Source organism: Salvelinus fontinalis, chromosome 14, assembly GCF_029448725.1.
Source record: "Salvelinus fontinalis isolate EN_2023a chromosome 14, ASM2944872v1, whole genome shotgun sequence".
NCBI lineage: Eukaryota > Metazoa > Chordata > Actinopteri > Salmoniformes > Salmonidae > Salvelinus > Salvelinus fontinalis.
Genome location: NC_074678.1, coordinates 43,754,155 through 43,771,297, shown reverse-complemented (window position 1 = coordinate 43,771,297; position 17,143 = coordinate 43,754,155). Strand labels below are relative to the sequence as shown.

General features: G+C 42.1%; 1 protein-coding gene and 1 long non-coding RNA gene across 10 annotated transcripts; one reads left to right on the top strand and one right to left on the bottom strand.

The window, feature by feature from the left end:
• Positions 1–2,722: 2,722 nt before the first annotated feature.
• LOC129810928 (amyloid-beta A4 precursor protein-binding family A member 3-like) lies at positions 2,723–11,089 on the top strand. 9 transcript variants are annotated; one of them, XM_055861936.1, is made up of 12 exons: positions 2,725–3,030; positions 3,292–3,312; positions 3,413–4,786; positions 4,923–4,953; positions 5,037–5,182; positions 5,767–5,853; positions 6,429–6,617; positions 7,137–7,316; positions 7,870–8,082; positions 8,519–8,638; positions 9,051–9,191; positions 9,362–11,089. In XM_055861936.1, exons 3-12 carry the CDS (start codon positions 3,638–3,640, stop codon positions 9,431–9,433), a joined length of 2,328 nt encoding a protein of 775 aa, XP_055717911.1. In that variant the 5' UTR covers positions 2,725–3,030; positions 3,292–3,312; positions 3,413–3,637; the 3' UTR covers positions 9,434–11,089. The 9 variants fall into 9 exon arrangements, with proteins under 9 accessions (XP_055717913.1, XP_055717911.1, XP_055717912.1 ...); XM_055861937.1 differs by having other exon boundaries at positions 3,292–3,316; XM_055861933.1 differs by having other exon boundaries at positions 3,289–3,312.
• Positions 11,090–12,541: 1,452 nt separating this feature from the next.
• Positions 12,542–17,143, bottom strand: LOC129869288 (uncharacterized). The gene is made up of 2 exons (XR_008761878.1): positions 17,060–17,143; positions 12,542–15,740 (listed from the first exon to the last, which is right to left on the bottom strand). It is a non-coding gene; the product is annotated as an uncharacterized LOC129869288 (long non-coding RNA).

Sequence of the window (17,143 nt, the reverse complement as noted above, 5' to 3'; positions counted from 1 at the left end):
GTTTCTGTATTACAGCTCTACCAAGTATTCATACCACTGACAGACTTTTATAAAATATGTTTTGACTGCAACTAAATCAACTGTAATTTGGATTTTGTATACGCTCATACCTAGTAATAATAAATTATAACAACAATACCTTGTTAATCCATAGTCATTAACAAAGCATGACACGCCACTATTAAACCAGCTAAAAGATATGAAAAATACTAGTTTACTGTATATAACAACTTTGAGCCAACATAATCAAATTTTAACACTGTAAAAATGGATAGAAAACATTTTCTAGTTTACAAAGACGAGTAAGATAATATTGAATAAAATATAGCACAGTGTTAACAACCCAGATTAGGAGTGATGAAAAAGAGCCAGTGGGACCTGAAGCACATCGGTCTTCCAAGGCATCTTACAAGGCTGGATGATACAATAGTATGTGGACACCCCTTCAAATTAGTGGATTCTGCTATTTCAGCCACACCAGTTGCTGACAGGTGTATAAAATCCAGCACACAGCCACACAATCTCCATAGACAAACATTGTCAGTAGAATGACCTTACTGAAGAGCTCAGTGACTTTCAACGTGGCACCGTCATAGGATGCCACCTTTCCAACAAGTCAGTTCGTCAAATTTATGTCCTGCTAGAGCTGCCCCGGTCAACTGTAACTGCTGTTATTGTGAAGTGGAAACGTCTAGGAGCAACAACAACTCAGCTGCAAAGTGGTAGACCTCACAAGCGCACAGAACGGGACCGCCAAGTAATGAAGCGCGTAACATGTAAAAATCGTCTGTCCTCGGTTGCAACACTCATTACCATACTCCAAACTGATTTTGGAAGCAATATCAGCACAAGAACTGGTAGTCGGGAGCATCATGAAATGGGTTTCCTTGGCCGAGCAGCCGCACACAAGCCTAAGATCACCATGCACAATGCTGAGTGTCGGCTGGAGTGCTGTAAAGCTCGCCCCAATGGACTTTGGAGCAGTGGAAACGCGCTTCACCATTTGGCAGTCCGACGGATGGATCTGGGTTTTGTGGATGCCAGGAAAACGCTGTCTGCCCCAATGCATAGTGCCAACTGTAAAGTTTGGCGGAGAAAGAATAATGGTCTGGGGCTGTTTTTCATTGTTCGGGCTAGGCCCTTTAGTTCCAGTGAAGTGAAATCTTAACGCTACATCATACAATGACATTCTAGACGATTCTGTGCTTCCAACTTTGTGGCAACAGTTTGGGGAAGGCCCTTTCCCGTTTCAGCATGAAAATGCCCCATGCACAAAGTGAGGTCCATGCAGAGATTGGTGTGGAAGAACTTAACTGGCCTGCACAGAGCCCTGACCTCAACCCCATCAAACACCTTTGGGATGAATTGTAATGCCGACTGCGAGCCAGGCCTAATTGCCCAACATCAGTGCTCAACCTCACCAATGCTCTTGTGGCTGAATGGAAGCAAGTCCCTGCAGCAATGTTCCAACAGTGGAAATAGTGGAAATCCTTCCAGGAAGTGTTGAGGCTGTTATAGCAGCAAATGGGGGAACAACTCCATATAAACGTCCATGATTTTGGAATGAGATGTTCGAGGAGCAGGTGTCCACATACTTTTGGTAATGTAGTGTACCAGGAAACACACCCAGCTCTTCTGAGAGAACACAAGGACTCAACAAGACACGTAGAGTATGTATTGTATATTCCATATAAGGTACGTAGATGAAACCACACTGTGACGTATTGTTAAATTAAGTAATTTATTTGGTTAATTTTAAGATTTGTTCGTTTTTGCTATTTCAAAACAATAACAAACCTATTTTTAGTTGACTTAACTGTGTTTCAAGTGTTTATATTTTAATTACCATGCCAGGCTATTTTGGTTGATAGCGTATGCTGATTTGTGTTACATTTAGAAAAAAACACGTTTTTGAAACGTGTTTTTATGGCACACATAGCGACCAACAATACCAGTAAAACAACATACAAAGACAACAGGGTATCTGAACTTCGTTGTCGATCAAATGCATCCCTTTATGGTATATCCTTGCTGGAACCATTACTTATGAACCCTACCCTATCCTTGTGGCATGAAGCAATATCCAGCGGAACAAACCCATTGGCAGATAGATACATTGCTGCAATAAAGGGACGCACCTGATTGGCAATGACGTTCAGATATCATGTGGCATTCAAACGTTTATCTACCAGTATCAATGGGCATTATGTCTGAAACTAAAACACCCTACAACATCAAACTGCCACGCAATAATTATCCTAGCTTTCACCAGGTCAGTCTATTTCATGGAATTGGAAGTCTACCAGATAAAGTTGCCACTCATTTATTCATTTTTTTACTCCAGCCACACAGGGTGCAATTTGAGAAATGGAAACCGCGCCAACAAAATGTTTTATTATCTTACTTAAAAGTCCACTGTAACATAGAATAACCAATTATATTAACCCATATTTTAAGCTGGCATCGTATGGTTCAAAATGGTCATCACACTGGATGAATTCTCTACTAAAAAACATATCAAGCGATCTTGCTGTGAAGGTGTGTGTGTGTGTGCTTTGACAATTAAACATTTCATGAACAGCACCGCCGTTAGGCTATTGCAGCCTCTGCCGCCTCATTTTACTCGTTATATCAAACTGTTTGCTTTGAATGATTTCGTCTCTGTCTCTGCATGACAGCGCTTCCGACACTGTTCCCCCTACCAGAAAACACGCGGTACCGTAAAGTGGTGTGTATTCGCGCAACAAAATTCAGGCGGAAACTGAAGAGCGGATGAGTTGAGTCGACCGCGTTTTGCGAGTGTCGGTTTGACTGCAGTGAAACAACGACATCGTTTTATGTTTCATAAACACGATATGAGCGTCCATACAAATGTACTTCTCAAAATGCTGTTACATTTGTAGCTATTACTATTAGCTGACTTACATTGCTGACTTCTCTGTTTTGTTGCTGAGTTCCCAAACAAGGAAACTTCATCCGTGACAGTTAAATTCAAGCAGTTGTCAGTCATCGGATCCAGAATTTAACCGGGTGAGCATCTGGATCATGTCAGATTTATGTTGGTAATGCCAATATTGTCCTCAATGTCTCGTAGTTGGCAAACCAGCAGGAAGATACCTTATTTAGTGACGCTTCTTGACTGTAAATTAGCTTAGTAGCCAGAGGTAGCTAAATTAGATAGCTAGCAAATTAGCTCGGGTGATCCAAACTGCAATGACAATCCAGCTACTGTAATTTCTCTAGCAGCACTGCCAGCATATAATGTGTTTTCGCTGTAATTATTTTCAGAAGATTGGAGTCTTGTATTTATTTGTAAGTGAGTATCTCACCATGATCATAATCACTTATACAATGTTTTGATAGTGCTATTTTTATATTTGTTACAGCTCTTTTACTGGTCATTTTGTTACAGATGGATCAAATGTTATTATACACATAATAGCCTAATACAAATAAACCATATCATATTGTCATAGGCTAAATGCACAAAGGGTACTTTCTATATTGGTGACACGGATGACAATGACATGTACTTTGAGCCTGAGGCAATAGCATTGCAATCTTGATGGACATAGGTCAATGAAGAGACTAAAAAAGAGTGGTCGCTCTTATTATTCCCCTGCACAAGAAATGGTGAATGCAAAAACGGTCTACTTTCACAGTGACAAAATACAAACTTCCGACAGTTACCCCTATAAATTGCAGAAACACCCTACTAAGCATTGAAAGGGGCTTGTATGTGGAGTCTCCATCATTTCAACCTGGTGATGTGCTGCCTATGATCCGTGCTCTTATCCAAAAAATGGAGGCAGGTAATTGCCCCGCTGGAAACGAGGAGAAACAAACCGTTTCCTCACCTTCAGCTCAACAGGAGAACACTGTATTTCAGTTCTCTAGAGCTGCTTCCAAGGCTTCTTACCCTGAATCAGACGACCTGGACTCCTTTAACCTGATAGAGCCCCCTCCTCTGGAATGGAGGTCAGACGACTCTAGTGAAGCATGTTCAGTGGAAGAGATGGACGACCCTAGCTTCCCTCCCTCGGTCCCTGTGGACAGTTCAGAGGACGGACTAAGTGAGTCCCTACCTCCCTTGTACACCAGTGACACTGCAGCTTCTTCTGAGGTAGTTAGCCAGGAGGAGCTAATCGACTATGCTCCTGAGGATAACACCCCAACCAAACAGGTTCTGGATCCTAGCAAAGAGGGAGGAGAGGTGGGGGATGAGATGGAGGAGAAGGTTGAGATCAGGAGATCAAGTGATGAAGACCACACTCGGATCCACCACCTGCTAAGCCGACTCCAGGTCATTGGAGAAAGCCCTCTCCCCAGGGACTCAACCTCTGACCCTACACCACCACCATCAGCATTCTCTGAGCCCTCTGAATTTGAGCCTCCAGGCCCATCTCTGTTGATGGACATCAGCCCATTGCTACCAGACCCAGAGCAGAACCTGAAACAGGCCTCGGAGATGCTTTTCTCAGAGAGTCTCCAGAGAGACCTATTAGGGCTGTTGGAGTGTACAGAGGTAGGGGCTTCCCAGCCCAGTTCCTCTGACATCAAGGTTCCTCCTTACATGGCCCGGAGAGGGGAGATGGACGCGGTGGTGTCGGTCTCCTACAACCAGGAGGATGGCGAAGGATTCTTGGAACACTTTGGGAACGGCTGGCGGCTGCGCAATAGGGATGACTCCGTGGAGTCTTTCCCGGAGGACGAGGTCCCAGAGCCCGTATGGATAAAGTTAGGGGAGGAGGCTCCGGAGGTAGACTCTGCAGAGAACAGTCAGCGGGTAAGTTTGACATGCTAAAATATGTTTATCAATGATGAATGGTGGTGTTATTAGTGTATATTACTTTGCTGATGATTGGTTCAAATGAGCTGTGTCTTTCACTTTGTTCAATAATCACTGACCTCTTTATTTACAGGGCGCAGAGGACCGCCCAGCCTATAAAGACGGTAATCTCAATTTAGGCTGTATGTAAAACGTCTATGCTTCTCTCATTGGACTCTAAATAATAATAGTAATGCGTTTCTGTCAGTGCCTGGCCCCTGTGACCCAAATGACCTTCTGGATGGGGTCATATTTGGGGCCAAGTACCTGGGCTCCACCCAGCTCAAGTCTGACAAGAACCCCTCCACCAACGCTCGAATGAAACAGGCCCAGGAGGCTGTGGACAGGATCAAAGTGAGTTTTCATTTTACATTGTAGTCATTTAGCAGACGCTGTTATCCAGAGCGACGTACAGTAAGTGCATTATTCTTAAGGTAGCTAGGTAAGAAAAATCACATATCACAGTTGTTTGCGGACCGCTGGGGTAAGAGTACGCTGTGACAGAACCGTTTGCGGGTTATATTTCTTGCTATGGGGTGTTGCTACGATCATAGTAAGGAAAACCTTTCCTCAATAAAGTTAAACAAAGTCAAGGCTAGTATGAAAAGATAAATGCAAGTGTTAGTGCAGGAAAGGCAAGTGCAATGGTAAGGTGTTTGTTCTTTGGGGGATTATTTAAGATTCTGTTTGAAGAGGTAGGGTTTCAGACATCACGGAAGATGGACTGGGAGTGTAGTGACATTAGGGGGAAGCTTGTTCCTTCCTTAGGATGCCAGGACAGCGAAGAGCTTCGACTGGGATGAGTGCGAAACTGGCTTCTCATAAGGATTGGAAGGCCAATAGACCAGAGGTGGCAGAATGGCTCAGACCATTCTGCTAAGAATGGGTGATCTGCTTTAAAAAGTATCATCAAAAGGTTTGCTCTTGTCTTCCTCCAGGCCCCAGAGGGAGAGTCTCAGCCTATGACCGAGGTGGATCTCTTCATCTCCACTCATCGCATCAAAGTCCTCAGCGCAGACACACAGGTAGGCAACTGCTGCCATTTACACAATCAGCCGAGCATGACGTGGTTTGAATGGATGACAAAGTAGTTGAAGGTCATTCCTTGAATAGCAGGGTCTCTAATTTGAGTCAAACTCATCCTGTACAGTTGACTAGTAAAGAGAATCAAAGTGGGTCAGTTTGTCAGCTTGCTCCCTTCTGCATGGCTGGCTGCGTCTAGATATATAGTGGGTGCTGTTAGGCTGTGTTCAGAGGCAGCCCAATTCTAGTATTTTTTTCTACTAATTGGTATTTTGACCAATTACATCAGATATTTTCATATCAGATCTTTTTCAGAGCTGATCTAATTGGACAAAATACCAATTAGTGAAAAAAATATCAGAATTAGGCTGCCTGTGTAAATGCAGCCTTAGACTAACCTAGCCCTCTTCATTGTTAGACCTAGTGGGAATGGGTCCATCATGGATTTTTTTCACATTCTTTTACCAAAAATCATTGCCTCGGTACCATTAACGTGTTAGTTAACTTACATGAAAGTGTTAGTAAAGAGTTAGTACATGTTTCCTCCACACATTCACCCCTTCTGTTCCACCTACAGGAGGCCATGATGGACCATCCTCTCCAGATGATCTCCTACATCGCAGACATCGGCAGCACCGTGGTCCTGATGGCCCGCAGGAAGCCGGCCGGGGGGCGTAAGGGCCAGGAGGGGAACCCTGCTGAGGTCAACTCCCCCGGGCCACAGACAAAGTGCTGCATGATCTGCCATGTGTTCAACTCTGACGAGGTGAGTCATTCAAGCAGAAACCGTACAGCATTATGTCCAATTGGTTTCCTGTGGCGTTTTTTTGTTGTTGAAAATAATCAGATTAGGTTGCACTGTTTAAAAAATATATATGTTTTATTCCCAGTGCCAGTCTTTTTCTACAGGACTTGAGCCGTCAGTACTTGCCATGCAACTAGGTAGCGGAGCTTTGTTGAATACAAAAACAAACAGCCTGGCAGCCAGGTTACTTTTCCATGCCAGGAGTTGTTAAACAAGAGGAAATTAGCAGTTCATTACTGTTATGGTTAGATTAGAGTTTGGGATAGATTATGGTTAGGTTTAATATTAGGATTGAGGTAAACCAATGGGCCATATCTTGATGGTTAGCCACTATTTTGACAACTTGAAACGCTCTGTAAGATTGTGAGGAGGAACAGGATTGCCATATTGTTATATGACAAGGATTATTGTACTCTTACCTGCCAGTCTGGGACACGTTTGAACATGCCCACTGGCTCACTGTGTCTCTCCTGCATGCAGGCCCAGGTGATCGCTCAGGCGATTGGCCAGGCCTTCGGTGTGGCCTACCAGCAGTTCCTCCAAGCCAACGGCATCAAGGCCAGTGAGCTGAGGCCCAGCGAGTATAGTGACTACCTGGGGACACAGGAGCACTACAACGGAGACCTGGTACACTTCTCGGATTCAGATAACATCAGAGAGGTACAGAAACCCCTCAGTATTTCAGCACCATGTTGTTATTACCAGCCAGGGTTTCCTTTTGAGTGTAGGCCTTTAAACGCAGTATTCCTCCTACCTTTAGCCTAGATAAGCATCTGTTTTTACTCTTGATCTAATTGACTCATGTTCGCATATCGAAAGCAGTCAGTGGCGATTTAACCATCAACCAGGAGCCTATGAAATCTGTTTTATGTTAACATTTGGTGGTGCATGGAGTTAAATGTTGGCCTTCATAAACCGAATAGATATTTGCTGGTTGTACACTATGCAACAAGCACTTCCTGTCTTGCTCAAGACAGTGTTGAAACAGATCCATACATTTCATGATGTGTCTTAAGTGGAATGTACATCAACATTGTGTTCAGTTGGGGAAAAAACATTTTGAAATGGAGTGAGGTAATACCTGAACTTTTCCAATAAGTACATAGTTTTTTGTTTTCAATTGCAAAACGTTTTGCTACAGTGTTTCTCTACTGAACACCACCCATGAAATCCCCCCTTTCTCTTAAACCATCTCCCTACTGTCTGTGTCCAGGTGTCCATCTCCAAGGCTCCCGGGGAGATAGTGGGGGTGGCTGTGGTGGAGTCGGGCTGGGGCTCCATCCTGCCCACGGTGGTCGTGGCCAACCTGCTCCACGGTGGTCCTGCAGAACGCTGCGGGGCCCTCAGCATAGGAGACCGCATCATGTCAGTCAATGGCACTAGCCTGGTGGGCCTCCCCATAGCCACCTGCCAGAGTATAATACGGGTAAGAGAGGGACTGTGTCTGTGCCTGTTTCATTCGTTCCTGTGAGCTGTCTTGACCGTGTCTATTGTGTCGTTCCTAGAATGTACACTAGATGGTGCTGTATTGCTGAAGTCATAGAGACTGATGCGTGTGATATGTAGAGGGAGAAGAATTGGTGGAAATGTTTGCTTTCCAGGTATTATTTCAGCATGAGGTTGGACCTGATGGCAGGTTGTTGCATTTTGTCACCTAATGTTGTTTTGTTAAATGTATTCCATGCACATGCACGGACACACACACACAATACTCCTCTCATTCTGTGAATGTCTTTCATTATCTAAGAAGCACAGAATGCAGTTAGTGAACAGATACTTTAAGGTGACAGAGACATTTATCTTTGCAGACATCTTTCTAGTATTTGTATTATATATTTTTTCCATTTTTGTTTTTGTAAAAGGATTTTAAAAAACAAGCAGAGGTGAAGCTCAGTATCGTTCACTGCCCTCCTGTCACCATGGCAATTATCAAGCGACCGGACCCAAAATTTCAGTTGGGCTTCAGTGTAGAGGACGGGATTGTAAGTGACAGTTGCTTTATTATTTTACTCTACAAACTTGTATGGATACAACTGCCAGACAGAATCCCCAAACAGGGTCCAACATTCATGTTTTATTTACGTTTTTATTATTCTTTTTTTTTGTTTTTGCTAAGGCCCAGTCCAGTCACTACTGAGTAGTATTAATTTGAGGTTCTTTTCGTTTATCACAGTGAACATGGTCTGGAATAGAGATAAAAGTGAATCTTAAATTGATGTGGTCTGAAACAGCATTTTAGACTGAACAGTACGGCATCCATTTTAGGAACTCTATAGTAGTCAAGCTAAAATTGTCAATTGTCCTTTTTCACTCACCTCAAAACTCTCTCACTTATCTTTTAATCTGTATTTTTCTATCTCTCTCACCCATCCTCTTTCTCATTGCCTTGAGCAGATCTGCAGTTTGATGCGTGGAGGGATCGCAGAGAGAGGGGGCATCCGGGTCGGACACCGCATCATTGAAATCAATGGGCAGAGTGTGGTAGCCACTCCTCACGAGAAGATCATCCACATTTTGACTAACGCAGTCGGGGAGGTGAGAGAGGAATTGAACACCAACTCAGATCAGAAGCACTAGATTTCACACTGACTTTCATTTCATGAATCCTACTTTCTGTGTTGACAGAACATTACTCAATAAGTCAATTAATTGGTCATAGAAATATTAGCATTGTCATTCATAGCTGTGCTCGTCTTTCTGAACAGATTCACTTGAAGACCATGCCAGCCTCTACATATCGCCTTCTAACGGGACAAGAAACGCCAGTATTTCTCTGAGAGAACGCAGGAGAGAATGCTGCTGGTGCTCTCAGAAGAAAACAAGGAAGAATAGCGTTTTGAAGCTATACACATGCACACACGCAGCCTCAAATAGGACTATGCAATTGGACTGTATCACCTGGCTATTGATACACCACTGAACATAATGGGGTTATCCACCTGAACAGAATTTTTGATGATGTATGCTGGAATATCAGGATGATACAGCAAATGTTTTGAAAGATCGAATTGTTAATAAATCCCTGTTTATATTTATGAGATGTTAAAGCAGATAACCTCACTTTTTCTATTGACAATCTCAGTTATCTTACTACTATACTAATTATCTTTCTGAACAGGAAAAGCATGAGTACCTCCAATGAATTGCTTCCACCACCATTCTTTAGTTGCCGATGTGCCTCAGCTCAGTGGAACTTGAATTCATGGAGAGGAGCCTAATTTAAGATAGCTGGTCCATATCTCTCGTCATTACGTGCTTCCCACCTCTAGACAATGTCATTGAGTAACATGCACATCAACAAGCGACTACTACATCAGTGTTACATTGTTATGTATCTCCGAACAGTGTACTATTAATATGCTGAAAGATTTTACGTTGTGCATGCCATTCCCTATTGTTCCCATTTCAGTGCCTGGAAGAATTCAGAACGTAGTTCTGTATTTTCAGGATCAAAGGTAACTGCCTTTAGTGTTAGAGATATACACTGAGTGTACAAAACCTTAAGGACACCTGCTCTTTCCATGACATAGGCTGACCCGATGATTCCAGGTGAAAGCTATGATCCCTTATTGATGTCACTTGTTAAATCCATTTCAATCAGTGTAGAAAGATGAAGGGGAGGAAACAGGTTAAATAAGGATTTTAAGCCTTGAGACTATTGAGACATGGATTGTTTATGTGTGCCATTCAGAGGGTGAATGGGCAAGACAAAATATTTAAGGGTGCTTTTGAACAGGGAAACGCTCAACAGCTTTTCCATGGGTATCAAGAATGGTCCACCACGAAAGAACGTCCAGCCAATTTGACACCTTGTAGAGCCCATGCCTGACAAATTAAGGCAGTTCTGAGTGCAAAAGGTGCTGCAACTCAATATTAGGAAGGTGCTCTTAATGTTTTGTACACTTAGTGTATATTTTTAATGACTGCAGTTTTGTATGTTTATTTAAATAATATATCCCAAACAATTTCCATTTGTTTTTCAATTGAATTGATTATGAACTGGGGACGTGTGACTAAACCCTGTATTGTATACTGCTGTTCTGATGGTATTGTGTGATATGTTATGTCCTTGTTCTACCTCCAAAGTTTCATATTTGATCCAATAATGGAAAAATGTACACAATTTTTTAAACAATATAACTCTGTGACAATATTGATGCCTTAGAATGCTCATAAGTGGGAGTAGCTGTATGGTGGGTCATTCTCTGCAATGTATGGAACTTAGTTTTTATGAGTTTTAGGTCTGACCCTACAGTGACAGGGTGGCAATGGCATCTAGCGCCCTACATAATTTCTGTGATGGGGATATGGCCCGGCCACATTAGCCACCACAGGTGAGTATCAGGGTCATGTATTAAGGGCACACAATAGCAAATGTTTTGAAAGGTTGTGCAACGGAATAAAATGACCTTGATGAATATTTAATCACTCCACTATTGAAATCAGTTGTATACTGCAATGCCACTTATTCTTTTGCGAACACAATTCCTGTTGAATGTTATGTGCAATATGTCATGCAGAATGTTTTATATTTTTTAAAGGAAGGCGTCTACAAAAAAACTAAGAAATGTCGAGTTATATTGTTTTATTCTACAGTTAAGAATATATTATAACCTCTGTACTTTTTTCTGTTATTATGTAGCAATATTAGTCAACCTTGTTTAACCGTAACTCTCATACTCCTGGCCAATAGGCTTCATTTGTGTACCAAAATATAGGTAGAATTGACAGTGTTGCAACCACTCAGATAGGAAAAGGGTTTCTGTGACCGACTGTCATAATCATCTTTTAGCCAATCAACATCGACCAGTGGGCAGATGTTTTAATCTCCAATTACAAACACTTGAAATGGAGAGTTTAAATCAACGAGTTACTGAAATGACTTATTTGGGACAGCTTCACTTGTAAATAGGAATATGTTTGAATGAATGCTTACAAGCGAGCTGGTGCCCACCATCGCTCAGTCAAGACTGCTCTATCAAATCATAGACTTAACTATAACATAATAACACACAGAAATACGAGCCTTAGGTCATTAATATGGTCAAATCCGGAAACTATCATCTCGAAAACAAAACATTTATTCTTTCAGTGAAATACGGAACCGTTACGTATTTTATCTAACGGGTGGCATCCATTAGTCTAAATATACCTGTTACATTGCACAACCTTCAATGTTGTGTCATAATTACGTAAAATTCTGGCAAATTAGTTCGCAATGACGCAGGCGGCCCAAACTGTTGCATATACCCTGACTCTGCGTGCAATGAACGCAAGAGAAGTAACACAATTTCACCTGGTTAATATTGGCTGCTAACCTGGATTTCTTTTAGCTAAATATGCAGGTTTAAAAATATATACTTCTGTGGATTGATTTTAAGAAAGGCATTGATGTTTATGGTTAGGTACACGTTGGAGCAACGACAGTCCTTTTTCTCGAATGCGCACTGCATCGATTATATGCAACGCAGGACACGCTAGATAAACTAGTAATATCATCAACCATGTGTAGTTATAACTAGTGATTATGATTGATTGTTTTTTATAAGATAAGTTTAATGCTAGCTAGCAACTTACCTTGGCTTCTTACTGCATTCGCGTAACAGGCGGGCTCCTCGTGAGGCAGATGGTTAGAGCGTTGGACTAGTTAACCGTAAGGTTGCAAGATTGAATCCCTGAGCTGACAAGGTAAAAATCTGTCGTTCTGCCCCTGAACAAGGCAGTTAACCCACCGTTCCTAGGCCGTCATTGAAAATAAGAATGTGTTCTTAACTGACTTGCCTAGTTAAATAAAGGTGTAAAAAAAACTCTAGCTACACTAAACCCATCTGTAATGTACAAAGGTGTGTCGTGGAAATTCTACACAGGGTCACTCGAAGTCAATCTTAAATTAATAATTGTTTATTAACAGTTAAGTGGAGAGGTTCCAAGAAACTGGATGCACCATAGTACACACCTGTCAGGAGCTCTCTCGGGGCAGTCCCGTCAGATCTCTTATATACAGGTTACAGACACGTTACATTCAAATCAAATTTTTATTAGTCACATACACATGGTTAGCAGATGTTAATGCGAGTGTAGCGAAATGCTTGTGCTTCTAGTTCCGACAATGCAGTAATAACAACAAGTAATCTAACCTAACAATTCCGCAACTACTACCTTATACACGCAAGTGTAAAGGGATAAAGAATATGTACATAGAGATATATGAATGAGTGATGGTACAGAACGGCATAGGCAATGGTGCAGTACATGGTATAGAGTACGGTATATACCTATGAGATGAGTACTGTAGGGTATGTAAACATAACATTGGCGTAGTTCATAGGGTTGGTTCCAGCAAGTCTCTGGCATAGTCTCCTATCTTAACTTATAGAACATATTCTGGGTGTTCTGCCAGGTGGTCCTAAGGAGGAGGTAATGTCGCCACCCCCTCATATCTTTACCAAGCACAGGCAGGAACCAAGGATTATTTATGACACTAAGACAAGATGAACATTTTCAAGTCAGTCTCTTCACAAGTTAAAATGTTCCATCACAGGTGTATTAAAAAAGCCTGTTTATTTTCTGGATTAAGCTGGTGTGATCTACCGGTGTCGTCTGCTGCCTGTAGGGAAGTAGGATTTATAGGACAGTGTGCTCCTGCCTGCACCTGAATTATCCATGTACTTTGGCATTAAGTGGAAATACGATATCAGTTGAAATAACAAATATCCCTATTTTTCTGCCTGTTTGACATTTCCAAGTGGAGGTGCTAGCACTGCTGTTGTGTAATTCTTGGGGGGTCAGAACACAGATAAGTAACTCTGCTCTCCCTCATGTTTTGTTCCTATAGCGTTGCACAATGGGTTGGTAGCACCTTGCAGCGCAACATGGGGATTGGGACTCTGATATTGCTCCTACTCTGGAAGAACATCTACCGCAGAAGGAACAAGTTGGGAATTGAACAAAACAGGTTTTGTGGTGTAGCAGTAGTTGGCCCTACATCACATTAACAGACAACTTGGATATAAAGAACCAACATTTCTCTTTATACAAATTCTATAATGTATTCTGTTTCTGATTCTAACGTTTCTACTGAACATGTCCCCTTTTATCATGAATGAAATTGATATCCATGCTGTAGTCGAATGAATGAAGCCTTTATGGCCATTGGGCTATACTAGCCACTAGCCCTTGTGTGTATGATGATGTCTTCCCTTTCCCTTACTCCAGATCCCCTGTTCCTGTTCCTCATCCTCATCTCAGTGCGTCGCTCTCATCCTCCCTACGAACCGAGCGAATGTGAGTGCTCATCATTCAGTCTTCTCTGGTGTTGACAGTGCTGCTCCAGTATAAGCTGCCTACCACCTCTGCCGTAACACACAGGGTAAACGCTCCCTCCCTCCTCTGAAATTTCCAGCCAATCACATAAGCTGATTAGCTAGGTAAGAGTGATGCTGGGTGCCACACATACTTTCCCCAACCTGTTAGGCTCTTCGTCTTCATCTTGCTTATTAAGGACCTTTGTCATGCAGTGGTTCAATCACACAGTCATAATATTGTACGTATTTCAGGTTAATCTTAGTGTTTGCATTTGAGTCCATGGTTCACGTCAGTGAGAGTGTTTAGAATCTGGTTTCAAGCCAATCCTTGTCTTTCTAGGCAAACTGGTTGCCTCCCACATTACAATCCTCTGACTGACATTTCTGGGACTAGGCCAATCCCTCTGTGTTGAAAGGAAAGTGATTATTACACACATCCAAATATAGCACAGGAACTGGGCAATAGTTCACCATGTTGACATGTTTTGCATGTCTTAGGACAATCCCTCAGCTAACAAGTATACAGTGCATTCGGAAAGTACTCAGACCACTTCACTTTTCCCACATTTTGTTACATTACAGCCTTATTCTAAAATGGATCAAATATTTTTTTCCCCCCGCATCAATCTAATACACAATACCACATAATGACAAAGCAAAAACAGTTTTTTTGAAATGTTGACAAATGTATAAACAAAAAAAACTACTGAAATGGCTTATTTACCTACGTATTCAGACCTTTTGCTTTGAGTCTCGAAATTGAGCTCAGGTGCATTCTGTTTCCATTGATCATCCTTGAGATGTTTCTACAACTTGGAGTCCACATGTGATAAATTCAATTAATTGGACATGATTTGGAAAGGCACACAACTGTCTATGTAAGGTCCCACAGTTGACAGTTTATGTCAGAGCAAAAACCAAGCCATGAGGCTGAAGGAATTGTCCGTAGAGCTCAGAGACAGGATTGTGTCGAGGCACAGATCTGTGGTAGGGTACCAACAAATGTCTGCAGCATTGAAGGTCCCCAAGAACACAGTGGCCTTCATAATTTTTAAATGTAAGAAGTTTGGAACCACAAAGACTCTTCCTAGAGCTGGCCGCCCGGTCAAACTAAGAAAAATTGGGGGAGGGCCTTGGTCAGGGAGGTGACCAAGAAGCCGATGGTCACTCTGACAAAGTTCCTCTGTGGAGATGAGAGAACCTTCCAGAAGGACAACCATCGCTGCAGCACTACACCAATCAGGCATTTATGATAGAGTGGCCAGACAGAAGCCACTCTTCAGTAAAAGGTACATGACAGCCCGCTTGGAGTTTGCCAAAAAGTACCTAAAGGACTCTCAGACCATGAGAAACAAGATTCTCTGGTCTGATGAAACCAAGATTGAATGCCAAACGTCACGTCTGAAGGAAACCTGGCACCATCCCTACAGTGAAGCAAGGTGATGCCAACATCATGCTGTGGGGATGTTTTTCAGTCCCCAACAGTATGTATTCTATTCACATAATATCGTCTTTCAGCCACTCTGGTGGCTTCACATCCCTTTTTTGAGCGAGCTTGTGGCTCTGTGAGCATTCTCTCTCCTTCCCCCCCTTTTTGTGCATTGTCTGTGGCCTCAGCCTGTGTGGCTGGTAGATCTGGTAGAGCTCTGACGTGTGTTTTGTTCTTCCGTACCTCAGCTGAGCCTGGGTCAACCACATAGGAGTGTGGGGCATCCGCTTTCCTCAGCACTATTGCCGGTGTCTTTGAGTTTGTAATCAGTTCGTCAGTCAACTGTAAGTGCTGTTATTGGGAAGTGGAAACAACAGATTGACCGTTTTTAATGAAGCCAGCAATGCTGATACCCCCCCACTTTTTTTGTTGTAAACAAAAAGTTCACATTGTCAGAGAGAGATGCTTACACACATACAGTTTATGTAGCTAGGTCTACTGTAGAACTCACACTATATAATCAGATTGCTTCAACTGGATTAAAGTATTAATGTGGCCACGCCCCCGAGTAGGGTACAGCCTTTACTCCCATGTAATTAGCCTAACTTTGGCGGCATTCTAAGCAACTTACTGACCCTTTTTTGCCATTTCAATAAACTTTTTCTGCAGCCTCACGTGTCATTATTAACATACTTGGCTGTCACAAAGTTATTCTACCACTAATTTGTTACACGACCTGCTAACACTGACAGTAGTTGGCTGGCTAGCTAGAGAAGTTTCTCTGTCGAATTCGCTTGTTTTAGATATGTTGTATAACTACTTCCAGTCTTTGCTGCCCTCGAACGTCTAGGTATTTAAAAAAGTTGATTCTTGTCGGCTTGCCTATGTGTCCTTTCAACTTGCTGTTGAGCAGCTGGGGAGACGAAACTACCAAATGGCCCAAAGTAGCCTATGGCGATATCTACACCTACTACCTAGCCAATTTATTGAAAGCTAGCCAATTTATTGAAAGCTAGCCAATGTAACTTTTACTAGCCTAGCCAGCTACTGTAAATGTACATTTGCCTGCTCAGGAGGGGCTAATGTTTCATTAGCCATCTTTGTCAGTGAATAACAGTTTTGAATCATGATATGTCTCATTTCAAGTAACTAGCTGCGGCCTTAAAGAAACATTCAAACATTTACTTTGCACAGAAACCCACCTAAAAGCATGTAGATCCAAATATGTTTGTGTGTGTCAAGTATGCTAGAATGGAGTTTTAACAACTAGCCGCAGGCTTAAAAAACATTCAAACATTTACTTTGCATAGAAACCCACATAAAAGCATGTAGATACAAGTGTGTGTGTGTGTGTCATGTATGCTAGAATGGAGTTTTAACAACTAGCCGCAGGCTTAAAAAACATTCAAACATTTACTTTGCATAGAAACCCACATAAAAGCATGTAGATACAGGTGTGTGTGTGTGTCATGTATGCTAGAATGCATATTAGCCAACACAGCATATCCAACACACATAACATACATTGCAACATAATCTTCTCTAAAAACAGCTGGGCAAAATGTATCCAATGTGCCCTGCAATAAGATAAACAGAGCTTGATTTCTAAACTCATTCGTCAGTATTACAGGTTTGCCTAGACAAATACAGCCATAGATTTTTCAACTAACCTGGTATTGGTGATACTCTCTTCGTTATCGATTCTGGAAAACAAATCTTATAAATGTTAGTGTCCAGTTGCAGGTGGTTCTACA